This window comes from Penicillium atrosanguineum (genome assembly GCF_028827265.1).
Source record: "Penicillium atrosanguineum strain IBT 20685 chromosome Unknown utg000002l_segment0_segment0, whole genome shotgun sequence".
Classification (NCBI taxonomy): Eukaryota; Fungi; Ascomycota; class Eurotiomycetes; order Eurotiales; family Aspergillaceae; genus Penicillium; species Penicillium atrosanguineum.
The window spans coordinates 2324464-2351729 of NW_026623134.1; the positions used below are offsets into that span (position 1 = coordinate 2324464).

General features: G+C 49.9%; 12 protein-coding genes across 12 annotated transcripts; 9 read left to right on the forward strand and 3 right to left on the reverse strand.

Annotated features, from left to right (window-relative positions):
• Nucleotides 1-55: 55 nt before the first annotated feature.
• N7443_002653 (short chain type dehydrogenase) lies at nt 56-1444 on the forward strand (the record flags this gene model as incomplete). The annotated part of the gene is made up of 5 exons (XM_056882709.1): nt 56-153; nt 213-280; nt 344-349; nt 431-548; nt 613-1444. 5 exons carry the CDS (start codon nt 56-58, stop codon nt 1442-1444), a joined length of 1122 nt encoding a protein of 373 aa, XP_056744550.1.
• A 761-nt stretch (nt 1445-2205) lies between these two features.
• Nucleotides 2206-3126, forward strand: N7443_002654 (SDR family NAD(P)-dependent oxidoreductase; the record flags this gene model as incomplete). Its single annotated transcript, XM_056882710.1, has 2 exons — nt 2206-2216; nt 2268-3126. 2 exons carry the CDS (start codon nt 2206-2208, stop codon nt 3124-3126), a joined length of 870 nt encoding a protein of 289 aa, XP_056744551.1.
• A 568-nt stretch (nt 3127-3694) lies between these two features.
• Nucleotides 3695-4536, forward strand: dprA (putative cell surface protein; the record flags this gene model as incomplete). Its single annotated transcript, XM_056882711.1, has 3 exons — nt 3695-3824; nt 3879-3974; nt 4028-4536. The coding sequence occupies 3 exons, from the start codon at nt 3695-3697 to the stop codon at nt 4534-4536; spliced, it is 735 nt and encodes a 244-aa protein (XP_056744552.1).
• A 535-nt stretch (nt 4537-5071) lies between these two features.
• N7443_002656 (stress responsive A/B barrel domain protein) lies at nt 5072-5417 on the reverse strand (the record flags this gene model as incomplete). Its single annotated transcript, XM_056882712.1, has 2 exons — nt 5072-5295; nt 5330-5417. The coding sequence occupies 2 exons, from the start codon at nt 5415-5417 to the stop codon at nt 5072-5074; spliced, it is 312 nt and encodes a 103-aa protein (XP_056744553.1).
• Nucleotides 5418-5639: 222 nt separating this feature from the next.
• Nucleotides 5640-6109, reverse strand: N7443_002657 (Dabb family protein; the record flags this gene model as incomplete). The annotated part of the gene is made up of 3 exons (XM_056882713.1): nt 5640-5795; nt 5872-5982; nt 6044-6109. 3 exons carry the CDS (start codon nt 6107-6109, stop codon nt 5640-5642), a joined length of 333 nt encoding a protein of 110 aa, XP_056744554.1.
• Nucleotides 6110-7213: 1104 nt separating this feature from the next.
• N7443_002658 (alpha-hydroxy acid oxidase) lies at nt 7214-8504 on the forward strand (the record flags this gene model as incomplete). The annotated part of the gene is made up of 3 exons (XM_056882714.1): nt 7214-7365; nt 7419-7741; nt 7798-8504. 3 exons carry the CDS (start codon nt 7214-7216, stop codon nt 8502-8504), a joined length of 1182 nt encoding a protein of 393 aa, XP_056744555.1.
• Nucleotides 8505-8749: 245 nt separating this feature from the next.
• Nucleotides 8750-9597, reverse strand: N7443_002659 (MscL family protein; the record flags this gene model as incomplete). The annotated part of the gene is made up of 4 exons (XM_056882715.1): nt 8750-8842; nt 8891-9035; nt 9103-9315; nt 9362-9597. 4 exons carry the CDS (start codon nt 9595-9597, stop codon nt 8750-8752), a joined length of 687 nt encoding a protein of 228 aa, XP_056744556.1.
• Nucleotides 9598-10463: 866 nt separating this feature from the next.
• Nucleotides 10464-10963, forward strand: N7443_002660 (uncharacterized protein; the record flags this gene model as incomplete). Its single annotated transcript, XM_056882716.1, has 2 exons — nt 10464-10561; nt 10654-10963. 2 exons carry the CDS (start codon nt 10464-10466, stop codon nt 10961-10963), a joined length of 408 nt encoding a protein of 135 aa, XP_056744557.1.
• Nucleotides 10964-15159: 4196 nt separating this feature from the next.
• On the forward strand, nt 15160-19194 carry N7443_002661 (inositol polyphosphate kinase KCS1; the record flags this gene model as incomplete). Its single annotated transcript, XM_056882717.1, has 3 exons — nt 15160-15728; nt 15778-17256; nt 17343-19194. The coding sequence occupies 3 exons, from the start codon at nt 15160-15162 to the stop codon at nt 19192-19194; spliced, it is 3900 nt and encodes a 1299-aa protein (XP_056744558.1).
• A 1069-nt stretch (nt 19195-20263) lies between these two features.
• N7443_002662 (MFS transporter) lies at nt 20264-22215 on the forward strand (the record flags this gene model as incomplete). Its single annotated transcript, XM_056882718.1, has 3 exons — nt 20264-20541; nt 20595-21504; nt 21556-22215. The coding sequence occupies 3 exons, from the start codon at nt 20264-20266 to the stop codon at nt 22213-22215; spliced, it is 1848 nt and encodes a 615-aa protein (XP_056744559.1).
• A 463-nt stretch (nt 22216-22678) lies between these two features.
• On the forward strand, nt 22679-23416 carry nut2 (mediator complex subunit NUT2; the record flags this gene model as incomplete). Its single annotated transcript, XM_056882719.1, has 3 exons — nt 22679-22826; nt 22878-22974; nt 23047-23416. 3 exons carry the CDS (start codon nt 22679-22681, stop codon nt 23414-23416), a joined length of 615 nt encoding a protein of 204 aa, XP_056744560.1.
• Nucleotides 23417-25895: 2479 nt separating this feature from the next.
• Nucleotides 25896-27017, forward strand: N7443_002664 (uncharacterized protein; the record flags this gene model as incomplete). Its single annotated transcript, XM_056882720.1, has 1 exon — nt 25896-27017. One exon carries the CDS (start codon nt 25896-25898, stop codon nt 27015-27017), a length of 1122 nt encoding a protein of 373 aa, XP_056744561.1.
• Between the last annotated feature and the right edge of the window lie 249 nt (nt 27018-27266).

A 27266-nucleotide genomic window follows, 5' to 3' on the forward strand; every position in this document is an offset into this window, starting at 1 on the left:
TTTCTTCTTCACCAACCCTCACCATAGTCACTCTTTTACGGTTAACTATCCAACCATGGCAAACGGTCGTTCCTCGCAAGACGAGCGCAAGCTCGAGAACGGTGCTCCCGCCGCGCCCGCTAGCAATGGCATCCACCCCGCATTCTACATTGCGTGCGTCTTCCCCTGTGATCTCTCGAATCTCGAACCTCGAACGTATCTAACGTCAACAGTCTGTGGATTGCCCTGAGTTCCAGCGTCATTCTGTTCAACAAGTGGGTTCTTTCATCCGCGAAGTTCAGTAAGTTGATGCCCGGCTACCTCAATTGGTCTGAAAAATCACAAAACTAACAATCGCTTCTAGACTTCCGTGAGTTCCCTCCCACCTAGTCCACATCGAAATACTCGAGGTTATCCGACTCGAAACGATCAAACTCTAACAATTTGGCAGCCCTGTTCCTCACGACATGGCACATGGTGTTCGCTACCGCGATGACCCAGATTCTGGCTCGCTGCACCACCATCCTGGACTCCCGTCACAAGGTCCCGATGAACCCGGCCACCTATACGTGAGTCTCACATGAAACACGGCGGAACATACGAATTGGGCTAATGGTCGGAATTCTCGAATAGTCGTGCTATTGTGCCCATCGGTATCATGTTCAGTTTGTCCCTGATCTGCGGTAACCTGGCCTACCTCTACCTGAGTGTGTCCTTCATCCAGATGTTGAAGGCTACCAACGCTGTCGTTACCCTTTTCGCTACCTGGGCCTTTGGAATCGCCCCCGCCAACTACAAGACTCTCGGCAATGTCGCTATCATTGTCCTTGGTGTTGTCATCGCCTCCTTCGGTGAGATCAAGTTTGACATGCTTGGTTTCCTCATCCAGGTTGCCGGTATCATCTTCGAGGCTCTCCGTCTTGTCATGGTCCAGCGTCTCCTTAGCTCCGCCGAGTTCAAGATGGACCCCCTTGTCTCGCTGTACTACTACGCCCCGGCCTGCGCCATTACCAACGGTGTTGTCACCCTTTTCACCGACCTTCCCCGTATGACTATGAACGATATTTACTCTCTCGGCATCATGACTCTTATTGCTAACGCCCTCGTTGCCTTCCTGCTCAACGCCTCTGTTGTGCTTCTGATCGGCAAGACCTCCGCTGTCGTCCTCACCATGGCTGGTATCCTGAAGGATATCCTGCTTGTTTGCGCCTCCATGATGATCTTCCACGACCCCGTTACTGCCCAGCAGTTCTTCGGTTACTCTATTGCTCTTGCTGGTCTTGTGTACTACAAGCTCGGCGCCGAGAAGATGCAGACCCTTGCCACCGATGTGAAACTCCAGGTCGGCGAGTACCGCCGCAACAACCCCGCTCAGGCTAAGGGCATCGCTATCGGTGGTGCTTTGACCATCATTCTGCTGATCTTGTACACCGGAGCTCCCTCTGCCACCAAACTTACCACGTAGGGGCCACGTCGGCTTAGCTGCGTGAACGCACTGGCACTTCTTCACAATAGCTTCTATTGTGCTGACTTAGACAAGGTGATAGTTGTCTGTAGTCAGATTCATCCTTCTTACATTTATTGTTTTTATAGAAAGAATTGTTTTTGCCGTTGGAGGATTTGCATGTAAATTTGGAAGGTATAGAGAAAGGTCCAACAGGGATCAAGGCAAACATCCAACAATACTGCAGGCTGTGTCTTTTGTCAATGTTCTAATGATTGTTTGCTTCATCTGCCTGGGAGTCTTGAGATAACCAATGGACATCATTTAAAATTATATCTGAGTTTACCAAGCAATTATGTAGAAGAAATACTGTCGGACACCGCTCCGAAATCCGGCGCTCTGGACATTCGTATCGCTCTTCTCGCCGGGCCGCAGAGACGGGATCCACTATACTCGTGAGAAGCACCTTTAATCAGTGGGCAGGGCATACTGAAGCCCCACGATATCGAATGACCGGCTATACCCCGAGCGGGGCTACATTGAGCCATTCCCAGCCTCGAGACGAGTACAGCATCTAATTAGACTAGCTACCCCTAGACGTCGCAACACCCGGGAAATATAGCCCAAATCCGACTGCATTCGTGCGGAGTATGCTCAGTCACATCACCTTTGGATTGCCAGCCAACTTGCTCCCTGCTGCAACTCCTCAAGATCTCTGCAACTAGGAAGGGACCTGCGGTTTCCAGATCAAATCACCGAACTCACCAGTGTTAACCATCACCATGGCCCATCGGTTAGCTTGAAACTCTCATTCCGAGGCAGTCCCACTGACACTCGCTGACAGGGAGACGTACGCTTCATACCCTGACCTCAAAGGTCAAATCGCTTTAGTACTAGGAGCAGGTCAATCCGGCGACCCCACATCAAAATTCTGGGGCAATGGAGCTGCAATCAGCAAAGTCCTTAGTACATCTGGTGCAACTGTTATCGCCTGTGATGTGAACCTAGAAGCAGCACGGTTGACAGCATCCCGAATCCAAGCCGACGGAGGAATCTGCGAGCCAGTCCAGGCAGACGCAACCAGCCTAGCTGATATCAAACGAGCTGTCAACCAAATCATCCAAAAGCACGACCGTATTGACATCCTCGTCAACAACGTCGGGGGTACAAAGACCGGAGACCCAGCCACCATGTCAGAAGAAGCATGGGATTCTCAGATCCGCTTTAATTTGAAGACCGTCTTCCTCGGCTGCAATGCCGTCCTGCCCATAATGGAAAAACAAGGATCTGGATCGATTATTAACAATGCCTCCATTGCCGGCATGAGATACCTGGGCAAACCCCAAGTCGCATACGCATCTGCCAAGGCGGCGGTTATCCATTTCTCGAGTATTACTGGGATTATGTACGCGGGTAAAGGTATTCGAGTGAATTCTGTCGCTCCTGGAATGGTGTATACGCCGCTGCTGGAGAAACTTGGGAATAGCGAATCGGCGGAGGAGCGTGAGATACACAAGAAAATCACCGATCATAATGTGCCTCAGGGTAGCATGGGTGATGCTTTTGATGTGGCTAACTGTGTGGCATTCTTGGCTAGTGGTGCTTCGCGTTACATCACCGGGCAGAATTTGGTTGTTGATGGTGGACTGATCGGGTCGACTGGGACTGGAGGCCAGCCTCAGAAGCGAGCGTCAAGACTGTAACCGAGATTCAATGATGAAGTTTTATGTTCCTGTTGTTTGTTTCAATTCTGACTGGCCAGTCATGACTTCTTCTGAATGGGTTGACCCCTGATCGATCCCTTTGTTGACAATGAACATCTGAAATTAAACGATGATGGATCATTGACAACATTCTCCAAGAATTCGGGTTTCACATGTGACCTGAATTCTTTTTGGCGTGTGTGGCTTTGCATCACGCTTTCAAAGGGATGGATGCATGGGTGTGGCCTTGTTTTGCCCGTATGTACTAGTCTTGGCAAGGTGGCGAAAACATCCTGACGCAATTTGGCCAAGCTAGGTATTCGCGAGGGTAAATCAGTCACCACTGAGAGCTTTAGTAGATATCATTGCACAAGCGCTACGCCTTTTTTGCAAGTCGCGACGTCATAAACAATGCAACTGCCCAGGTGTAGTTGCTTGAAAATCGTAACTATCCAGGGTATCGCGATAATATAAAAGCCCTTAAGATTTCACTCTTCATTCCCCTTCATCAACAAACCATCTTTCATCTCCATCAACCTATTCTAAAGCTTAAACTCTACTTTCCATCATGGGCATCATACACAAGGTTGAAGAAGCCCTAACGGGCCACAAGCAAGAGTCGACCCACTCTACCAACCATGGACCCCACGACTCCAACATCGTCAACAAGCTTGACCCAATGGTCGATAGTGATAGGGGTATGCATTTCAAATTCACATATTGAATCAAGCTCAGTCCCTCTAACTGGCTAGACAACCGTGTTCGCCACGAGGCCATGGGCGGTGCCGCCGGCCCGCATAGTTCAGGGATCGCCAACAAGGTTGACCCCCGAGTGGACAGTGACAGAGGTATGTCTTCCCAACCTCGATCAATAAAATCCATATAAGCTGATTTCCAAAAGATAACCGCGCACACAATACCTTCAGTGCAGGCCAGGTGCCTGGCCGGGTGCCCATCACGCAGCCCGCTAACACCACTGCCCATGCGGATCGTCGATTCGACACCCTTGAGAGCACACATGCTCCTCACCACAACCCCGGAACCTCTTCTACCAACGCAGGCCCACACAGCTCAAACCTAGCCAATAAGCTGGATCCCCGCGTCGATTCTGATATGGATAATCGGGCTCGACACGAAACTATTGCGGCTAGCAACTACAATAAGCCCCACACTGGAGCTACTGTGGGACCACATACGACCGACACGGCTAACAAGCTCGATCCGCGTGTGGATTCTGATTTGGATAATCGGGCTCAACATAATATTCTTGGGGGAAGCAGTTACAATAAGCCTCACGCCGGAGCTACTGTGGGACCACATGCGTCCGATATGGCTAACAAGCTCGATCCTCGCGTGGATTCTGACCTTGATAGCCGCAAGGTCGGTACCCAGCGTGGCTATATTGGCTAAGTTGAGGACTTAAGAATTACATCGACATAAGGAAATTGGCGATTGAGAATTCTTCTTTGAAGAATGGCTTTGCAGTGAATTCGAACTGGGAATGTATGATAAAGGAGTTTTTCAATGAACCTTTACTTCTGCTTAGATGTTCGATCGGTATAATCCTTTGATCTGTGGAAGGATTAAGACCTTATCCTAGGTGATGAGTCTCAAGAGGGAAGCGTGGTCTATGTAGAAACATTCTGTAGAAAAATTGGAAGGATTTTTTAAAAAAAATCGAAAATTTACTTATAGGCCTCGGAAAAGATGGAGCATAGCTTCTCTTAGCACATACGTATCGAAGTGAAATGTGAGACATCTCTGCTACATTGATATCCACTCAGCCCTCTCATAATAACATCAGGAAGGTTAATAAGTACGGTATTCTGCGTCGAAAGCACGGAAGCGGGGGATTTATATATCGACGGGCCGTTGGTTTCGTCAGCCATGACAGCAGGAACGATGCGCATGAGCTTGTTCATATAGGGGTAATCACGTAAAGCTCCTAGAAAGCGTAGAGCTTCATTATGGAGTTAGTGATATTGTTTGGCACTGCTTTTGCATCGTTCAATGTTGACTTCCACGCGCCTTCTGTCGTGAGCATGGATGGACATAGACGAGACTGCTCCTGATCAAGCTTGGGGAAGTAAGTGGGCTCAATAGGCTCAGAGACGGTGCTTGCCAAAATAACCCAGTATTTGTTACCGATGTTGCTCAGAGAGGTCAAAGCTAGATTCTACCAAATCTTTCCAGCCTGAAAGACTTTTTAGGGTAGGCACAAGGCTCTTGATCATCTCGTATGATGCCTCCAGTTTGTCAACGAGCGACTGAGACAGCAGCAATGCATCCATGGATAAAGTTGACATCTTGTAGCTTCGTACAGGATTTTAAGAACGACAATGGAGGAGGTAGAATCGAAATGAAGATAAATGGAAGAGATGGAAATCTATGCGACGAGTATCTATCGAGCAGCAGAAAAGAGCCCAGGGGAGGTAGATACTGTAGACCGTAGAAATCGGATACTACAATCTCATGCCCTCAGAACCATTAAGCCATGAAGTACTTCACATATTTCAATAGACCCCGGGTGTATAATCAATGACCTGTGCCTTTTCAATCACGCCACCCAGACTTTGAATGAATGCTAAATGGGCCGGGTCCTTGTGGGTATAGTAATCCCGGTCTCCGGCGCTGGCGAATTCAACAACAAAAGCATGAGTAATGCCATTCTAAGATTTAATTCCATTAGCAACTTATCAGAGGTAAAGTAGTCGAATGTTAGCGCGGGTGAATGACTCTACCTACCTGGATACCTTCAGGCGAGTTATCGGCACCGCCGGATGATGTCGTGATGTATGGCTTTTGGGACGTCGGATGCAGACAGTTACCCTTCAAGGCAAGCATACGATCACATGTCTTTTGAAGTATCTTGTTAGTTCTCAATGCATGGAGACATACTCAAAGTTGAATATCATACGTCTTTGATAACTTCAGGCTCAATGCCGGCTTTGAACTGGAAGAGAACAATATGCGTGATCGACATGACTTCGGGTGCTTTACTAGATCAATATGGAAAGAGAACCTCGAGATCGATAACGGAAAATAAGATTTGAAACAAGGACTGTTGACAAGACTCCTGAGGTTGGAAGAGCTTCGGAAGGGCGCGGTCCGAAGCTCGGTGAATGACAAATGGAAGTCCACGTGATCTTCTTTCAAATCAACTGCCATATAGTTATGGATAAGCTATAGTTAGTTAGAGTCAACTCATGGGATTACATAACATTTCATCGCGGTCACCGGGCCAAAGAGCCTGTATCAACTCCCATACATCCAGTGTCTGCCCGATCACATTTGTCTCAAGCCTAGAGCCTGCCTGCTCGATAGCATCCAGGATCTCCTTACAGACGGGGTAGAGAATATCGTACTTGTTGGGACATGGGAAGCACTTATCATTATCAGTGGTGGGATTACCTCCAGTACCGATATGCCATCTGGGCCCGGGAATAACCTCAAGGTCAGCGCCCTCGCTCCACCACGCCCCACCAAATAAATGCGAACCCTGGAACCCCCGCTTGGCGCGTTTTTCTAAAAGTGCGAAAGTAGTATTCATTGAATTAAGATCAAAAAAAGCAAAGAGAAATTTCACTCCCAGGTGGGCGAGATCAAGAGACTATAAAAATCTGATGGTATTTTCTTCCCACCCCCGAAGAAATTGAAACAAGACGCTCACTTGAATGCAGCAATTGGATTCCCAACCACGCCACTCACACCGCGAGAGACCATAATTCCCCTGGAGGTCAACGTTGATATACTTGAGGAAGGCGTCACTCGGACCTACTGTACTTCCCTGATTGCTGATTCCACCCGCTCACCGGCTGTCACCCTAGAAGTGGGTCCTCGTCCTCGTCCACCTTGGAAGGCTTGTACCTGATGTACCGGACAAGTTACCTGCAAGATCGCTGGCATCTTGCAATATCAATCGCCGAGCCAGCCTGAACATGAGTTCCCTGTATTGAATGGATCGCCGCATAACGCCGAGGTCTGTGCCAGAGCGGATTAATATCCGATCCAACCCAGGTGCCTCAATGCTCCAACTTCGTCCTCTTTCCTCATTCTCTGCGACTTTGCAACACAGTCATCCAGCACCATGGCTGGCGATCATCTGACAAGCGACCCCATCACTGTTGACCAGGTCGAAGCGATTGCTCGAAACAAGCTTCCAGTCAATGTTTACAACTATTACTCCTGCGGCTCGGATGAGCAGACTGCAGTGGAAAGAAACCGAAAGGATTACGACGGGTACGTCGGTTGACTTGGCCATTGCAGTAACAATGTATCTTATGAACTGGCAGTCTCCTCATCCTACCTCGTGTTCTCCGAGATGTATCACGGATCGACACTTCCGCTCAGCTATTCGGTCATCGTTTCCCGTTTCCCGTCGGAATAGCACCTAGTGCGATGCAAAGATTGGCCAGCCCAGAGGGTGAACTTGATGTGGCACGTGCGGCAGGCTCGATGGGTCTCAATCTAACCTTGTCTTCAAATTCGACTACGTCCCTAGAGGATGTCATGGTTGCTCGGCGCCAAGTTGGGGAGACTGCCGCGCCATTCTGGTTCCAGATCTATCTTGCTTCAGATCTCAATCTTAGCGTGCCAATCATAAAGAGGGCAGAGGGTGAGTCCTATTATGATCCTATGTTATGCTAAGAAAAAAAGCTAATGCATGCGTAGCCGCTGGTTTTGAAGCACTGGTATTGACAGTGGATACGCCGGTCCTCGGGAACCGGATTAATGAGCGGCGAACCCCATTGGTCCTTCCTGAAGGCATCCATCTGGCCAATCTCAAGCATCAAGATACCCAGGGGCCACGAAAGCCATCATTCAATCGGGAGATCATGGATGCACGCTCCGCCAAACAAGCGAGTGATCTCATGCAAACAGCCGGGGACACGGCAAACAGCGCTTCTTTGACTTGGAGCTCAACTATGAAATTCTTACGACAGACAACGAACATGAAAATCATATTGAAAGGTGTGATGGCTCCCGAAGATGCGCAACTCGCCGTCGAATGCGGTGCTGATGCTATTGTCGTGTCAAATCACGGCGGCCGTCAACTCGACTGCGTCCCTTCCACCATCCAAGCGCTCCCTGGGGTTACAGAAGTTGTTAAAGGAAAAATACCAATTATTTTTGATGGAGGGATTCGTCGGGGGAGTGATGTCTTCAAGGCATTAGCACTTGGAGCAGACTTCGTGTTAGTCGGGCGACCGGCTCTGTGGGGACTCGCCTTCAACGGCCAAGAAGGCGTGGAGACTGTTATGAATATCCTCGAACGAGAACTCAGCCGTACCATGGCGCTAGCCGGTGTTGCACAATTGCGAGATATATGTACTTCTTTCCTACGTTATGCCGAAGGCGGGCGTCTGAGCAAAATTTGAACCTCGAATTCATCTGCAATATTCTCATGAACATGCTTCGGGTGAGCACCGGTCTGCTTTTAGTAAGATAACATAGCAAGGTACCTAAAACACACTCCTCTCAAAAAAAGATCTGGTCTACTGTCTGTGGTCTATCCTGACCAGGAGAAGGTGCACCATTTATCATCTACAAGACAGATGTCTATGTTTCTTGTAAATCATTTGTGAGGCATATTGTATTGCAAGGTAACTCTGAGGCTGATAGATCAAATATCTTCTTCTATCCCCTCATCATCCTCTTCGCCGGGCAGATCTTCTCTTCCATCCTGCCAACTCGAGCAACTGCAACAGCGTCTCGCCTGCTTTTGGTTAAATCCATTAAGACATTAAGACTGAAAGCATCTTACCTGTTCGCTGATGAACTTCCTGCAGTATCTGCACCTGACAGTCGGCTTGATGATCTTATTATGAGAAATAAACATGTACGCATGCGCGACCGCAAACAAAGTGAGGCTGACACCGAGGAAGTTAAGAATATTCTCAATGAACAATCTAGAACCAACGTTAGGAGATTTAAAAGGTTCATCAGTCTCCCAAAAAAAGCCATAAGTGAACGAACCCGTAAGCCAGAACCAACGCGCCATCGTCTCTAGCCTGCTTAATAGTGTTGTACCCGTCCTCCCTGACATAGTTCGGTCCACTCGACAAAACAGCAAACTTCTGATCCATATTGCGATTCAAGAATGGCAACAGGGAGACAACCGGCAAAGCGACATCCGACACGAACGAAGTAACGACTTTCGTAAACGCATTTGCGATACTAGAGCGCTTCCTATCAGTTTTCCTATTCCATTACGAACGCGGCGCATTCCACTCACATCAAACCAAGCGCGACTTCAAGAACGTTATCTCTCGCTGCAAAATTAACAAACGCGTCCCATCCATGCTTCACCTGGTCGCCGGCCGTCTGGCTCACGCGTCTAAGAACGACACTGCTCTCATCGAGTCCTCGCATGGCAAAGTGGTTCGTGTAACACTCTGGACCCTTGAAAATCCGAGATTCTCTTAAATCCCCACGATTATGGTTCACTGGGTTTCCAGCGTCATTGCGCATATTTAGCAGTCATGTGGCTGGGAAGCGTGGGGCTATGATCTCGCTTGGCATGAGGGGCCTGTCCAGGACGAGTTTTGATTGGGGCTGCGGGATGGCATCTCCATGATCGGCGATGCTCGTGTTTGGGATCTGCTAGGCAAATGACTCCTTCTCTGCCAATGATGCTGGAGGCTCTGCCGCGATTCGCTAGTCTTATCTTTCCTTGCCCATCTTCACGGTTTACAGAAACATGGGGGTTGGATCCATTTTTGACGTTGATTTGGTCGAGGAAACAAGATACAATTGACAGTTAGATCGCATGAACATAGCCTAGGTCATTTGAAGCTGGTACAAATGACTCAGGCGAGAGTGGAGTCGGATCGCTGCTAGCAGCTCTTCACGGAGATTGAGTTACCCTTTACCGCTCATTGACTTTTCAATAGAGAACCTCTCTCAACACGATATAGTCAATGCAGCTCAGAGGAATACTGCGGGCCATTGCAATACGAAGAACGGTCAACCCAATGTATTGCACTCGCCGTGCCGCGGAAGTCAAAGACTGAGGCCTTCGCAGGACCATTATTCACGACAGAGCTATTGAATACAAACCAACGGTCAAAGGTAAATCTACTTAATCATTTTGCATCATAGATCTTATACCGAGTGGCAATCATCCAATTGCTATTAAGTTCCATACTCCCGACAACCCAGCCCGCAGCTGAGAATATACGAGATTTGGACTCAAGTTTTTCACTTTATGAATATCAGAAGGCTGGCCTGTAACCGATCGAAGTGTTGATGCATTGATTGTGCAGGGTAGCCCAATTCTCAGCGGTAGTCCAAATCTTCCCTAATTGTTCGTCTTGAACTATTCCCACCCATCCAATATGCCAGTTTCGTCTAAAGCTCCCGAATCTCGTGTAATTGAGGCCTGCGAAGCCGCCCGTGCAGATGGTATCTATATTATTAAGAAGATTGTCAATAAGTAGATAAAGCTACTAGAGCTCTCGGCGCCTAACCTTCATTCATACAGAGAAAAAAACAGTCACCGCCGCTAACCACACTCTCATCTTTAAGCGTCGAGAATACGCTTCCAAGATGTATTCAAGCACTCGAGTGGAACTACAAGAAGCTATCGAAGATACAAAACCTCACCTCGAAGCAGCGGTGGAACCTACTACGAGATGCCAATCAATCAATTGCGAACAGGAAGGCAAATGAGGGTATTCAGGATAAGAAGCGGCTAGCTAAACTACATGAGAAAGTGTACGGCAAACCGCCACCGAAACAGCCTACGCGGAAGAATGAGGCATCAATTGAAGCAGTGAGGGCTGCAGAAGAAGCTCATGAGCTTTTGACATTAATTCGCATCCGATGTGTTGATTAATAGTGTGAATAGCATCAAATTTGGGCTACCGCTGAGAATTGGGTTACCGCTGGGGCGCACCCTTACCGCCAGGTGGGGACAGAACCACCTAGAACAGAAAGGGCTGGAAGTATGGAAATGCGCCTAATTGAACTATAGATTGCTGATATGTAAGGCTGCCATTATCGGAATATTAAGAGAGTGTATAGAGGTATTGATCTCCCTGGTCTAGAAGATTCTAGGAAGCCACCACGAGGCTCGAAGAACTAGGAAAAAAAATCATGTAACACCTCCCACACCCGAAGCAATCAGCTGAACGTCGAGCTGAGCCTCGTGCACTTTTGAATATGCCACAATCTGGGATCGCCCAAGATCAATTCAAGAGTCGATGTCTACATGGTCCAACCCAGGACCTGAGAAGTTATTGCGGAGATGCCAAAGAGAAAACAAGCTCCGCACACATTGAGGTCGATAGAGCATAGGTATCAATGCAAGGACCGCAAGTAAAGAATAAGATATCATTTTGAATCATTAGAGATACACTATGCTGCATGATCAATTCCCTGGTGGCGGGGAATATGTCATCGGCCCAGGGGCCGTATATGGGGAAAGGAGGGTCGCGCCTCGCTCAAGCGTTGCCCGGCCCCGCTGCTCTTCTCGCTTCTGAATCTCTTTCTCGTCTTGAATCAAGATGCAGCATGTGCAACAAGTAGCTCGGACACAGTCCGATGCGATATCACCTTTGATTCCATATGCCTTTCTTGTTCTGGTGTGCTGGATAGTAGCCAATAGCCCTATCGCAAAGGTCATTATACGTAAATCACTTCCTCACGGCGCGGGATTGAACCTACATTGGCACCCACAAAGCAGAGCCATTCCCGTGCAAGATCCATTGCAAGTCTCATGGCCTAGCATATTGGTTGGATCTCCCTTTTTCGATTTCATTGACAGTCGGTATTGCGTCTTGCCGTATAGAATGCATGGGCAGATTAGCCCCAGACAACACGTTCCGATATTGGAACACTCGCAGAGACCATGGCTCCAGGTTCCACCCTGTACCTCTTGGTTTGGGTGCATTATCTGTCCTGGTTGGTGGTATGAGCTCAAGTCCTCGACTGTCGGCGCTCGCGACGCTGGGGCGGCGGCGGGGGGTGGGAAGTATGGTATTCTCGGCGACTGGAGTGGGTTCGCATCGGGTGCTATAGAAAATGTGTCATTTCTATTGGGAGCTTCCGGGTTGGTCTTCGATGGTAATGGCCCTGGTGAAGATGGGAGGGCGCTGTTGTGATTGTATGAGTATAGCGGCGAGTGGACCGATTGAGGCTCCGGGGCTGTTTGGACATTGGGTTCGACATAAGGTGCGTAATGAGCAGGATGCTGATCCGGCGGCGGATATTTGGAGTACGTCGGGATAATACCCTCCTCTTGTAGATGTCGTTCTTTCTCATTTGAAGAAAAGTGACGAACCGTTTGCTCTGGCTGTTGGCTTGTATGCTCTATCGCTGGTTGTATCGTCGGCTGCTGGGCTGGGCTCGACATTGAGGGCGCCGGCGAAGAGTAATTTGGCTCGGGAAACTGCGCAGCAGAGTGCATTTCCACAGGAGTTTCCATGAATGAGTATCGTCTGTCATGTCCCACTTGAGTGTCCAAATGCAATTGGCGACTCATTATGATGCCGGTGGTGCGATACGCTCCTCTCTATGCTCTTCGATTAAGCCTTGGAAGATCGATAGGTGCGGAAGATACGCCAAAAGGCTATATGGTGTCCAATCCAGTTCAAATTTCTGGGTGGGAAAGAAAATAGGTGGCTAGGGAGATTGACACTGTGACAGCTGCATCGCAAGAGCTCACCCCTGGAGACTAACGTGTGTGGCACACGCTCGGTTAACAGATCATCCGTCGGACCGCCGGTAGGCAACACGCGACAGAAATTTTGACAGCATAAAAGGGAACAAGTCCGGCTCCATGAGAAGTGTTTAGTGGAAGGCCCGTGTGATGGAAATGGGGAGGATAAACGCCAAGGTGGCGATGCAAATTGGCTGAAGGGAGCTAAGTCAGAGGTACGCGGGGAATGGACCATGTGAGTGGCTTGAAAGCTCGAGGTTCGTTATGAACCCAGTCGTTCAGCGTGGTCCTGACACCCTAATGCATCTACTTCACATGGCTGTTCGTTCTGGTTGGGCTGGAACCCGCCCGGATCCTCCCGTTGGGCGCCGAGGGCCGTTCTTATCACACGTTAGTTAAGCGCGCTAAGGAGCGTTATCACTCATAGCCTGTGACTGCTGGGGACTTGTTGCAGGGCTTGGTGTGGTGATTACGTAGGTGTTAGAGGGTGGTCCCACTGGTGCCATCTCTGTTCGACCTAAGATAAACGGGTTCGATGAAGCCATCGTTGTAAAGTCGTTGCACCTATGTTTCATTTAGATTTTCTTCTCATCTGTTGTTTCTCCTTTATAGAGTCGAGACTAGCATGAAATGAGCACTGGATTTTGTATTGGAACCAAATCGGTTTTTCTCTTTCCGTACAGTGTCTTGGTTCCTGATATGGACAATCGCAGCGGACCCCTGCTCGCAACCTATCCTCCCTTCAAGGGGATTCATTTGCACGAGCAGGTGCATAGGAAGACACAGTGTCCTCTATGACTGGCTGTCAGATCTGGAAGAAGGTATCATCAGATTTATACCAGGTTAATACCCCGATACCTCATTCATTTGGGAAACCTTGGGAATCGAGACGTCAAGGAGCCGGAGAAGGAAGGGTCTTGATTCTTTCTTCCATTTTTCGCTTTACTACTTTTTCTTACCCATCGTTCAACGGATTGTCCAAATGGCTCAATTTTGAGAAGTGTGTCATCAACACCCCTCTCATAACATACATAGGGCGCATAATCGTCCAACATTCTCTTGGAGTATATTTTGATACTCGTCACGCGCTTTTGGCGCCCAGGGATCCAACCGGTGTCTTAGGTATGACAACTACGTACCCTCGCAGCTTCATTGCGGTTGCCTGGAGAATTCCCGTGGCACTCTTCGAGCTTTGTGTCAGAGGCCAAGATCCGGATGATTGATCAGGCCCGACCGCCGGGTCTCTAAGATCACAATTACTAGTGAGGTGGCGTTTACTATTGCAAGCGGTGTCGATCATGCAAAATATGAGTAGGGAAATAAGCAGTTGATAGCAAACGGTCCTGAAACGTATGGCGCAGTAGCTTACATGAACCATGTCGAAGATCAATGTCCCAGGAAGAGTCGAGAATGTTTCTAGGGGCAATTGTCGCCCCAATCGCCGACAGAGACACCTATGACCGAGCTTGGTTGGGCCACGCCACCTCCGGCAGCCATGGTGATTGGCAGAGAAGTGAAGAAAGTGTGTTCCAAAAGACCGCCTGATCGACCCGAGAACCTTGTTGTCTTGCCACAGCTGTCTCTTGGTGACTGATGATTGTGAACACCCTGCATTCCGAGATCTCCGGTTCCTGGATTGACATTAGCTGGGTGTTAGAGTCTATACTCAAAACTTGAGTTCCCAATCTTCCAGGGGACCTGCAAGGAGAGTCAGGTGCTAGACCATCTGCAGGGATCCACTAGCAAGGTCTGCAGGATCTAGCATGAACCGATAAGTTGAAGGTATTCATTCAGATACAGGCAGGCAGACAGACAGACAGGCCGACAGGCAGACATATAGCTGAATGGTGGAGTACCCATTGTGAAGTGAGAATCGATATTGGAAGAGGGAACCTGAGAGAAGGCTAGAAGGTTGGAAGGTTGGAAGGTTGGAAGGCTACCCGGTGACTTTACTCAACTTTCCCACTTCGACTCTTTCTACTCCCGTCCACTCCACCTTGATCGAGAGATCGGACAGATCCACTCAACCAGGCGGTGACGATTCCCAGTCGTGTTACCATCTCGGGCCCGACTTTTGAGTTCTATCCTTTATCTTTCTCCTTTCCTGATCCCGGTTCTCCGACAGATTTGCGGTCTGTTCTCTCTGCCTGTAAGATTCCTCCTTCGCCCAACGTGCCCCCAATATACCATTCCTTCCCCCCTGTCATCTCTTCCCACTAACTCGCCTCAGTTCAGATTCGTGACCCCAGCCTCTCATCTGGCTCGTCCACGTCTTTCCCGCCCTTTTATCCCTCATATCGAACCAGTCCCCCCCGCCTCGTTCCCGCTTCCATACCATTCCGATCCGGGTAACTCTGACCAATGTCCACTCCATGTCAAACCCGCCGCACGATCCCGAAGACTCTCGACATGACCCCCTGGTGACACCTGCTACGCCCGTCCAACATGATTGCTCCAGGGAGGCTGAGCTCGCCCAGAGCAACCCACGTCACCACTTTTCCAAGGACTCTCACCTGTCCCAGGGGGCTCAAGAGGCGCCTTCCCCATCGCGGGCAGAATCCCCAACGGTCCGTCAATGGTCGCAGCCCGCATCTACTTTCGCCCTAAAAAGGACTGCATCAACTCCCTTGGAGAAATTATCCCGCCCGGACTCCTTCCACAGCCCACAATTGTCCGAGAGAGACAGCATCTTCGCAACACACTATCTCCCTTCGGACAGCGGCGCAAATACCCCACAATTGCCCCCCGAAAGGGCTTCGGATCATGAACGTCCGGTGAATGCCATCCCGGGCCTAGATGATATACATGGGTCCCCAAGTCCTATTTCCAAGGTCACCCCCCACCGCCCTCACGTCGACCCTTCCCCCATGGAAGTTGACGTCCGCAGACATCTCCCCTTGCGCTCGTCGCCTCTGTTTTCTCACACCGATGCCCCCCGCTCGTCTCTACTGCGCTCATCCATTTCTTCTTCGGACCAGCTGAAAGATCAGGAGGGGGGAGTCAATTGCTCGGTTTGTGCACTCTGTGCCTTTGGATGAAACAGGTACGAACATTGGTAACCCGCAAGACACTTTGGCTGAACGCAGTCTTCTCCCGTCTTTGCTAGACGATGCGTCCCGCTACCCCCAGTCCTTATCACCGTTGACATCCGGCCAGGACTGGCCTATGGTCAGTCCGGAGACCGTACCTCATACCGTTCCTCATAGTTCCTTTGCCGAATCATCTCGGGGTATTCAACTCGAGGGCGGCTCAACCAGAGGTCGCCGTGGGCGAGTGGACAGCTCAATCGAGGCAAATCTTACCAACGCGGAGCCTGCATCCAACGTGCGCAGCCGCAAATCTAGCCATTACCTCGGTCTATTCAAAGAAAACACATCCCCCGACCGCAAGCGATGGGAAGACCGTGCTAGACAGCAAGATGAGCCACTTGATATGAGGGATCACACCATGGAGCTGGAAACCCCGAAACTTAATGCCCTAGCAGAGGATGATGCGATACTCCGGAAAAGCATTTCTCTCCCCTTATTGGGCGACAGTCAGTCGCTCGAGTCACCATCTACTAACAAGTCCCAACAAGTGGACCAGGAAGATGGCTATCAGCGGCGTCCACAAGCGCTGCCACGCGGTCTCCTCGAGGAAATCCGGAACTTTCATCTTACCCCGGGTGGTAGCCACGGATCCTCCTTTTCCAAAAGCATCCCGACCCAATATTCGGAACTGAGTCGCGACTATTTCCAAAGAGAATCCCATGTCGAACGTTTCCCCAATTCGCTTAGTTCCTTCGAGGAAGGAGAGCGTCGAGAATCCGGTCAATTTGAAGATGAAGAGGAGAACGAACAAATCTCCTCTGCTGTTTATTTCCCTCACAAGCGCACAGTACCCGAAGGGCTTGATGTTTCAGATCAATTACTAGCAGATTCGGATAGTGTGCAAACACTTCAACTGTCCGCTGCAGAGAAAGGCCGTGAGCTGATGCTAGTGCCCCAAGAGCGTAGAGAGCCCCCGGAGCAAGAAGTCGGCCATGTGGATATTTCTTTTCGATCTAAAACTGAAAATAAGATCTTCTCCGGTGAGCTTGCGGAACTTCGTTCTCCGGCAGAAAGCCTGCCAGAGAAGTCTCTGAGCACGGTTTCTGAATACAATTATGATTCCACTGGCGAGTCCGAAATCGTATCCGCGGACGAAAGCTCTCAATCCATGCATGATGAATCCAGCCTCACCGACGATCTTGAGGTAACACCGACTGCTACCCCCACGCAACGAAATCGATTCCCTGTTAGACGAAAGTCGAAACCCACAGCGCCCCTCGGGGCTGTGGAATTGAAGCCGTACAGGCATCAAGTCGGTGGTCATACCACTGTTTTCCGTTTCTCGCGACGGGCAGTTTGCAAGCAGCTCAACAATCGGGAAAATGAATTTTACGAGCGAATTGAAAGAAGGCATCCTGATATGCTCTTGTTCCTTCCGAGGTATGTTTGGACCGATGCTAGTACCGCAACTCAGCCTCCTGTCATCAATGCGTGTTTATATTCGTTCACGAACTGACTTACAACAGATATATCGGTGTTTTGAATGTGACTTTCTCGAAAACATCCAAACGCCCCAAGGCTAGTACCGAGCATGCAAACCAGACTAATGGGTTTTCTGCAAAGAATTCTCAACAATTGGAGGCTCCGGAGCCACAAAGAATTGTTAGCCAGTCACAAGTCACCGGGGTCATTCCCAAAGTCATTCTTGAGAACAATCGTCATATCATCCCGGCCGACCTTTTCACTCGTCCTCAACGACCTCGACTTGGGGATGGCGGTCTGATGGACCGACCACACTCCGCCGATGGTCTTGATAATGTCGCAGGGGACTCTGATTCATCCAGGAAACAGACCAAGATCTGGGGTGCGACCACAGTGAACAGAAAGCTCCAGGAACAAGTTCTGCGGGAAGTGTTCAGTCCGCCTGCCATTCATCATCATCGGCGACAGGCGCGGGGCCCGCTTCATCTGCCGAGAGCGTCCTCCGACATGCCTCATCGGCTTGGGAACCTGTCAAAAGACCACACAGCCAATAGTCGTCCTTCCACATTGGGAAAGGTTGAGACTTTGAGAAATCCCGTGAAGGAAATTGCGCGGTCCAATCCCGATCCGGGTCCAACACTTTCATCGTCAGCATCCACTGCGTTCGAAGACAATCGCAACCGCCTCGAGAAAACGCAGACCGAAGATCAATCAAATCGCGCAACATCTCTCCATCGCGGCCAGACAAGGCGGCGGCATTCCGGCGGTGGTCTTCAACGACGTGGAAGTTTGAATTCTCGTAATGAGGGTGAGCTTTTGTTTTTTGACGACGAAGGTTATGGTGGAGATCGAGAGGACGAAATTTTCTCCATGGAAGGTGATGCACCTATTCCTGAAATCACTACCTCTAAGGTTAAGTCTTCGTCCTCCATTTCCACGGCTTCGGAAAGCGCCTATGGCACCGAGACCGAAGCCCCCAACAAACTTTTGGACGCCTCTCGTGCACGAGCGAATGTCGACACTGGTCCTGAGTTGCCAAGTAATCCCAAAGAGGCGCAAATGCGAAAGGATGACCGAGTTCAGTTTTTCCTTCTCCTGGAAGATCTCACAGCTGGCATGAACAAGCCATGCGTCCTCGATCTCAAGATGGGCACTCGTCAATACGGTATTGAGGCGAACGAGAAGAAGAAGAAATCTCAGAGGCGAAAGTGCCAGTCGACCACTTCCCGGCAATTGGGAGTTCGCCTCTGTGGTATGCAGGCTTGGAATGTCAAGAAGCAAGAGTACATCTTCGAAGATAAGTACTTTGGACGAGACTTGAAATCGGGCCGCGAATTCCAGGATGCTCTCATTCGCTTCCTTTACGATGGCGTTAGCTACACCAGCGTGGCTAAGAAGATCCCCATCATCCTGGAAAAGATCTCGCTGCTGGAAAATATGATCCGCAAGTTGGATCGATACCGTCTGTATGCTAGTAGCCTCTTGATTCTGTATGATGGAGAGCAAGCAACTCCTCCGCCAACACCTAGTCGCCCTAGTGGTGAACGACCCAGTCCGCGGCGACGAGCCTCTGAAGATGGACACAACAGCATCGATGTTCAATTGAAAATAGTCGACTTCGCCAACTGCGTGACTGGCGAGGACGAATTACCTCCGAACACACCTTGCCCACCTCAGCACCCGCAAGACATTGATCGCGGATATCTCCGTGGCCTCCGCACTCTGCGTATGTACTTCCAACGCATTATGCGTGAAACCGCCCAAGACGAGTTCATCGAGCGTGGCGAAGGCGAGGCTATCGCTCTAGGCTCCCAACCTGCCGTTCGCGAGTCCCCGTCAGACCAGTACTGGGATGAGAGCGTGATGGACAGTGACGCAGGTGAAGTCAGTTTCTGAGGTACTCCGTTTAACTTCCACTTTTCTTTTCTTTTTCTCCTTTTTTCTCTTTTTTTTTCCTTTTCTTTTTCCTTCTTCTCTTCCGACTTGATTCCCAACATCATGGCGTTCGGGGATAGACGATTCTTCACCGGAGTTTATCCTACCATTATGCGCCTTGATTTGTTTTCGCCCCGAGCTTCCCATGGGAAGTACGACTTACGATCTCCACACGGATGCTTTAATGACCCTTCCAATGGCTGGATGCATTTAGAGCCCGGTTGGTTTTGTGCTTCTCATCTCGTTGCCCTTTTTCACTTTGATGACGTGTATGAATTTAGCAGCCCTTGATTCCCCGTCCACTTTTTTTCACTCGTGTCTTCCTTTCGAGGTCTTGTTTTATTGATAATACCCCTTCAATCGGGATACCTGGGCTTCCAAGCCCGTTTTCACTTGGGCTGAAGCCCTTGTATTTTGTACATGATTAGACAAAATTTTACTTCCATTCTAACTGGCCATCCCATTCGTACTTAACTTCATCGTTTATAGTCTGGTCAAGAATAAAATCTAAACAAGCGAGCAGCTTTGCCTTGTTTTTCCCTGTGTATTCAAGGACACTTTGCATGTCAATAGTAGAAAGCAATACAAATCTTCAGAAAGAGGTTAGGAAGGACTGACATAACTAGGCTCCCTTATATTATCTATCACCCTGGTCGCGCTCCAACCTCGGCCGACGTCACGTGCTAGTCGATAAGCTCAAGCCCAGCTTCTCTCGTGTTATCGCAGGTGAGCTTTGCAACTCCCTTCGTCCTTCAAAAGTCATTGCGAATAGCTCACAATCTCAGAAGGAGCTTGTGTTGAAACGCAATGACGTATGGTGGAGACGCGACAGCACAACAACTGATCCACCCAGCTGACACGGGGTGCCAACCATTTCCATCCCCGCAAGGACCTCGACATACCAGCGGGGCTGGACGGAACAGACCTAGCCAAAGCACTTAACACCTCTCGAACCCCACCGACCTTGCCTTTCTACAACCATCTTTCGAACTGACGTTCCAGACTCGGGTCTACTCGCCCGGCGAGCACGATGACGAGCTCCCACGGCCATTCGGACCCGCCGATCGACAAGCGCGACTTTGATGCGCATCGACCACTACTTCATGCTAGAGTTTCGGAGGGACATACTGGGCACTTGACGCCGTACCCGCAGTCAGTGCCGGAATCGGTTTCGGGAGCTAGCTCTGGCGGCAACAGCGATGATGGACTGCTAAACGATGTGGTGGACGGTATTGTTGAGCGTGATCGGCAGAAGATACACAAGGAGGTGGTCCGGGTGGTGAGCTTTGCCTGGGGTGTGGTCACTTGGTAATGTCGTACTTTCTCACCTCTGGGTGTCTGAAGCTAACGTCGGTTCGTAGTCTTGGTGCTGGTAGCATCACTGCGTTCTCCTTGTACGGGCACCTGCTGCTTACTCGGCTTCGCTACTCTCAATTACAAGTAAATGCAGTGTCCATTGCTGCCGAAATAGCGATGTATCTCCTGGTGCCGTTGTTCGGGTACTTGTGCGATCGATACAGCCCCTCGCCATTGTCTCTAGGCTCGGCGATATTGTTCGGCGTGGGATATATGCTCGCTGCGTTCACATACAAGAGTGGTCCACCCACAGACGTCGGCGGTACCGGATGGCCATTTTGGGTGATGATTGTGGCCTTTATCTTGGTGGGCATGGGAACAAGCTGCATGTATTTGTCTGCCGTGGCGACGTGCGCCAAGAACTATGGCCGGGGCAAGCACAAGGGCATAATGCTCGCCATACCTATTGCAGCATTCGGTCTGAGTGGCATGTGGCAGAGTCAGTTGGGAACGTACGTGCTGTGTGAGTGGAATCCCGATGGTAGTCGAGGTGATGTGGATGTATTTAAATACTTCCTCTTCCTGGCATTGCTACTGCTAGTCATTGGAATTATCGGTACATTTGCACTGCGCATTGTGGATGACGAGGAAGAAAAATTCATTGATGAGACAGTTGAAGAGCTGGAGCGCAGTGGATTGCTCGAGGAGAGCGAATTCTTCCGTCCACGCAATGAGATCACAACTGTGATGGAATATGGTACTTTTGGTTCCGACGACGATGAAGAGTCACCTACTCTTTCGGACGAGGAACGCGAACAGCGAAGACTGGAGAAGGACCGCCAGGAAGAGGAGCGCCAGAAGAAGAACTGGCTGCTCAACTATGAAACGCGAGTCTTTCTCCAGGATCCCACGATGTGGTGGCTGGCTGCGGGCTTCTTCTTGGTTACTGGACCAGGAGAGTCCTACATCAATAATGTATGTCTTTTCATCTTGTTTCCTATGTTTCTGATATCTAACCTCAAGCAGCTCGGCACCATTATCCCAACTCTCACCCCTCGATTCTACTCTCCTCTCGCTCCGCCACCGGCTGGTCTCCCATCAACTCATGTCACCACGGTTGCATTGACCTCAACCATCGCCCGCCTCCTTACAGGCTCTCTTTCAGACTTCTTCGCACCTCCAGCAACCCATCTATTCCCACCAATTCCAGAAGACAGCCGACAACGCTTTAGTGGATCTCAAACAGGCGGCGTCACACTCTCAAGAATGGCCTTCCTCGTTCCATCCGCCATCCTTCTTTCCATTGGCTATCTTCTCCTATCATCGCCCCTCCCAATAGAACACCCCCAGGCATTCCACCTCACCACCGCCCTAGTCGGCTTCGGCTACGGCAGCGCATTTTCCCTTACACCAATCCTCATCTCCGTCGTATGGGGCGTGGAGAACTTCGCCACAAATTGGGGCATAGTCGCCATGATGCCTGCCCTTGGCGCTGCACTCTGGGGCGTGGTCTACTCCCGCGCTTACCAAAATGCATTGGATGCGATTGATTCGCCGGATGGGCAGTGCTATGGTTGGCGGTGCTATGGCTACTGGGCTGTTGGCTGCACTGTTAGTGTCTGGGTGGCTGTTGTGGTTTGGCTGGCTGCCTGGAGGGGATGGAAGAAACGCGGTGTTGTCGTATAGACGAAATCAGCACCATTTTATGACCATTTGCTATCAAACATTGTTCCAAGGTTCCAACCTTGAAATTTTCGGCGTTATACATTTTCGGCAAGGCGTATAATCTGGCAATAGAGATCATCTCATATGTGTAAAAGAATATTCCCTGGTAGCCATCTCTAGTAAACATAAGAATTACGCCTACAGCTGCCGTGGACCTCTTTAGGTGGAATTCTGGCCGCTGGATAGTCTACCTTGGTATATTCACCTCTCTAATCTACCAAAGAAGACATTCGGAAAAGTAGTCGGCAGCCTTGAAGATCTAGAATATCAAATACGTCTGCAGCGTGACCAGAATCCCCCAAATTGGTTAGGAGGACTACTCCTTCAGCGGTGGCCGAGGTCATATATCGAGGGAATGTAGCAGACGCCCACTAAAAGAAAATTTAAAGTAGAATTAACAACTGACTCAATTCTAGGACTCAGAATGTTCAATGTAGATCTCGAGTTTACTTCAATTGAGCTTCCTCACACCGCCTTCCCCACCACCGCGATCTCCGCCAAACCTCCGTCGCAAGAACCGCATTTGGCAAACCAAAGCATCATGGCCCCAGTAGTGCTAAAGAAGGTCGATGGTGAGTGAGAGCAGACAGGCAAGAGAATTTCAAGGCTAACACAGCATCCAGATGACCTCAAAGACGTCATCCAGCACCTTTTCGAGATCCAGTCCGCCGTGCACGGCTACCTAGGCCCCGAGACACAGCAAGAGCTCGTTCGGAAAATGTACGTGTCACAAAATGCTTTAACAAACCACAGAGAACTTACGGGAACATGACCAGCTAACCAATTCCAAAGCAAAAACCTCACACTCGCCCTCTCCACACTCTCCAAAGACACCGACCTCCCACCGGATCACCAAGCAGACACCACCACTGACCCATCCAACCCATCACTCTCAAGCATCCAACTCCCGCCCGAAATCATCGACTATGTCGACTCAGCCCGAAACCCAGACATTTACACCCGTGAGTTCGTGGAGCTGGTCCAGCGCGGCAATCAAGACCTAAAGGGGAAGCGTGAGGCGTTCGCCGGGTTCCGGGACGTGCTGGCGCGCGAGATGCGCAGTGCCATGCCCGAGTGTCGGGGAGAGGTGGACCGCATAGTTGCAGCGTCCGCGTCTGCCTCTGCTGGTGATCAACGCGATGGGGCCGGGCAGGGTCAGTGATATTTTTTTTTTTGGAGATGGAGTTGATCTCATCATGATATTGAGGCCATGGCCTTGATGTAACATTACATGGATACCGGTTCGACTTTTTGGCCCCCATTTATGACGCTTGGTGGCCTGGATTTTGGCAACGATGTTGCGCCGGGGGCTCTGGGCAGGACAAGGGGTTCGGGGAGTTACGGGAACTTCCTCGAAAAGGATTTTTATGCTTTTCTTTCTCTTTCGTCATTTAGCGAGGTGCTTTGGGCGTTGGCTGTCTTTTTTCACGCACTATAGCAAGTTTCAAAAAGGGTCCTTTTTGGTCCTTTACAGATTATGTGATTCGTATTCATGACCACTTTGGTGTTGAAGAAGCCACCCTCTAAAAGGATAAACAGGTCTCAGTTTCTTTTTTGGAGCTCTAACACTGGTGACTCCAATCACGAACGCGGGCAAACTTGGTCGACCATTCTCTCGCAGTGGCTTCATACAGATTGCGGTCTGTTTTGTATATACGAGCGATCTCCGGCTCTAGAGAGTCGTCCAGGTTAGGGGGTTTGAGCAATAAAGAGATGGACAGAAGAACTATTGAGCTTGTCAGAATAGCTTCATTGCTAGGGTGTGGCAAATACTTCGGAACACCTTTGTTAAGTGTCAACCCCGAGCCCCAATTATCTCCAATCATGTCTAGACCGATGTTACCCTTTGCACCTATGTTTGGATGGTAGACCTTCGTCGTAAAGGCAATCTTGGGCGGTTTGTACGGGTATTCTGAGGGGAACCAAAGACTAAGGTAGAATATACCGTTGTCGTATGGGGATTCGGCCTATTTCATATTAGGGCGAAGTTTAGCTAGACCAGACCACGACTGAGAATGGTCAAAGTAATTAGATTCGTACAGGTCCAAGGATTCATACCGACCACGAACTCTGGACGGTTTCTATCAATGTGATGTTCGAGGAAGTTTTTGTAGATCTACCCACCAGATCATTCTCATCTAAAGGCCCGGCAGAGAAATCCCGGGTTGGATTGCTATCGCATTTGAAGAGGTCAGTGGAAACCAAGAATGAGCATTCTAATGAATCGTTGCCCACCAGCGAAGGTTGGCGAGCTCTTTCAGAAGTCTTTTTTCAGACATAGTTCCTGACAGCTTATAGGATAAGAAGCACCGCAGGATCGTGGAATGAGGGATGTAGACAAGCGTTGTACAGATGCTGACTCCTGGGGTTGATTCAAAAACCATCCACCTGCCTAAGAGCGGGATTGATTAGCTTCGATCCGGTGGCGCTTCAGGCACCAATCTGATATCTGACCTCCATTGTCCTCTAGAGCAAATAAGCTAACATAGCAACTGGCGCACTCGATGAATTCATATGGTATACATCGCATATGACGAAGCAAGGGCCTTGTGTAGAGTAACCAGATTGGGAATGGGGCGATTTAGACAATTCGTTACTGCCCAGGTGTCGAACGTTGCTGTAGTGAACGGGAAACAACGGGCCGTGGATATTTAGGTATCGTCCCATGAATTATATGTGGGGCCCGACTGCAGTGTTGCTGGCCTGGAGGTGTTTCAAAGAGTGGTACAGGACCGATTGCCCGTACCGGTTGCACACCCCCAGACCACCCCAGTCCCCCATCAGACCGGTCGAGATCGTGTGGAGTGGCCTATCTCTCAAGTGTGTCACTACGGAGATGACACGAGGAAGAGCCTCTGTATTCTGACAGCATACGACTATGATACCGAGAGTGGGTCGATATCCCGCTTGGCCACATGAAGAAGGTGTAAGAAGACGTGTCTTACGTGTCTTTCGTGTCTGGGGTCTGAATGGCCTCTCAAGGACTCCTGACTTGAAGCATCTGAGCCTGTACCGCCCCGCGAGTCAACGCTCATATTGGATCTCGTATGCCCGACATCGGAATAGGGCCAATTCCACGAGAAAAAGGGTTCTGCGGACCTGGCCGCGCAAAACGCCAACCCCACAAAGAGGCGGGCAAGGCGGGCTCAGATCCCTGTCGGGGGCTGAGTTTTAGGGAACGGGGACTGGTTGGGACTAGTGGAAATGAAGTCATAAACGCCCTGACCAAGATGGGCGTTAATTCACCGGGACTTGTCCGATAGTCAAGTGTAGTCGGGCTTGGAATGTGTCGACTCGGGAGTTTTATTTGCGTTTTCTCCCCTGACCCACAACTGACACTCCTGACATTCTTGACATCTATACTCCTTACTCGAGAATTGTGAGCTATACAGAACGGTGCAGGGTAGCAAATATAGTCATAGTATCGGTGAGGGTTTTCAAGGTCACGCAGGAATCGATCCCTGCAACATTCACACGCTAAAAAAAACCGAGCGCTTTCCGATCGTTGGACTGGAGAAACTGGAGCCTCTCCGCGATCGTCGCCCCGCCCCCGTATATGTGACTCCTCTCTCTGTCCTCACTTTTCTCCCCTGCAACCTCTGAGGATCATATCATGCCTCTTTGATCTTTGGCATCCTATCATGGCCAATATCACCGCCGCCGGGGATGGCATCACCGGCGGCTATATGGGAAGCTCCCTCGGCCTCAAGATTACTATCGCGACTTTGGCCGGTGTTACCTGGTATAATGCCTTTGAACTGGTGGTTCTAATCTTTGTCACTTTCGCCCAGTATCGCGGTCTTTACTTCTGGAGTCTTCTCATCTCGTCCTCTGTCGGCCTCATCCCTTACTCGCTCGGCTTCCTGCTCAAGTTCTTCCACCTCACCGATGCGACCTGGCTGCCAGTTACCTTTCTTACCGTGGGTTGGTGGTGCATGGTAACTGGCCAGTCAATAGTACTATACTCGCGCTTGCACCTGGTGCTGTCGAACCATCGGATACTGCGACGCGTGTTAACCATGATCCTTGTCGATGCCGTTGTGCTACACCTTCCAACTACCGTCCTCACCTTCGGCAGCAATCTGGCTCCTGCGAATGCCCGACAACCCTATATAAATGGATACAATGTGATGGAAAAGATCCAGATGACCGGGTTCTGCATACAAGAGTTCGTCATCTCTGGTCTCTATATCTGGGAAACTGTTCGCATGATACGCCTCGATCCGGACCGAACCAAGCGCAAGATTCAGTACCAGCTCATCATCATCAACTTGGTCATCATTGGGATGGATCTGGGCCTGTTGGTTGCCGAATTTAAGAACTTCTATATCATGGAGACTATGCTCAAGGGCGCCGTGTACAGCATCAAGTTGAAACTGGAGTTTGCTGTCCTCGGCAAATTAATACACCTCGTCCACAACCATGTTTGGAAAGCAGAGTCCTTCTCTGGTCCAAGCGAGCTCCCTGACTTTGTTGACGCCACCCGCGTCACGTCCGACCTCACTCACGCCGCCCCCACCATCACTCGAGACCGGGGACCCTCATGGATGGACGCCGACGACGTCTCCATCGCCATGTTCGAGCACTCACCATCGGTAGATGCCAATGGCGTACCCTCGGACATTTCCAATTCCTGGAGCAGTGAGACACGCATTAATCATGGTGACCATATCACCATCGACTTCATCAACCCTTTCTGTCGGTACCAGAGCTGGCAGAGCAGATCGTCTAGGCTGCCCGACACTCCGGAAAAACATGGATGAATGAAGCGATTTCTCTTTTTGCTATTTTGTATTCTCATGAATCACGAATGATGATATACCCCTTATTTCAGGTTGATCTCTTTGACGACAAGGATACTGGTATACCCAACAATTGGAACACGTAGCCGGACGTGAAGTATGCTCCACCAGTGACAATAGAGCCACAAACGTCAGCATCCGTGTGCACCAAACATACAATATGGGTGAATTGGCAGGCATTGTCTATTTTGTGCCCCTGCAAGAAACTCA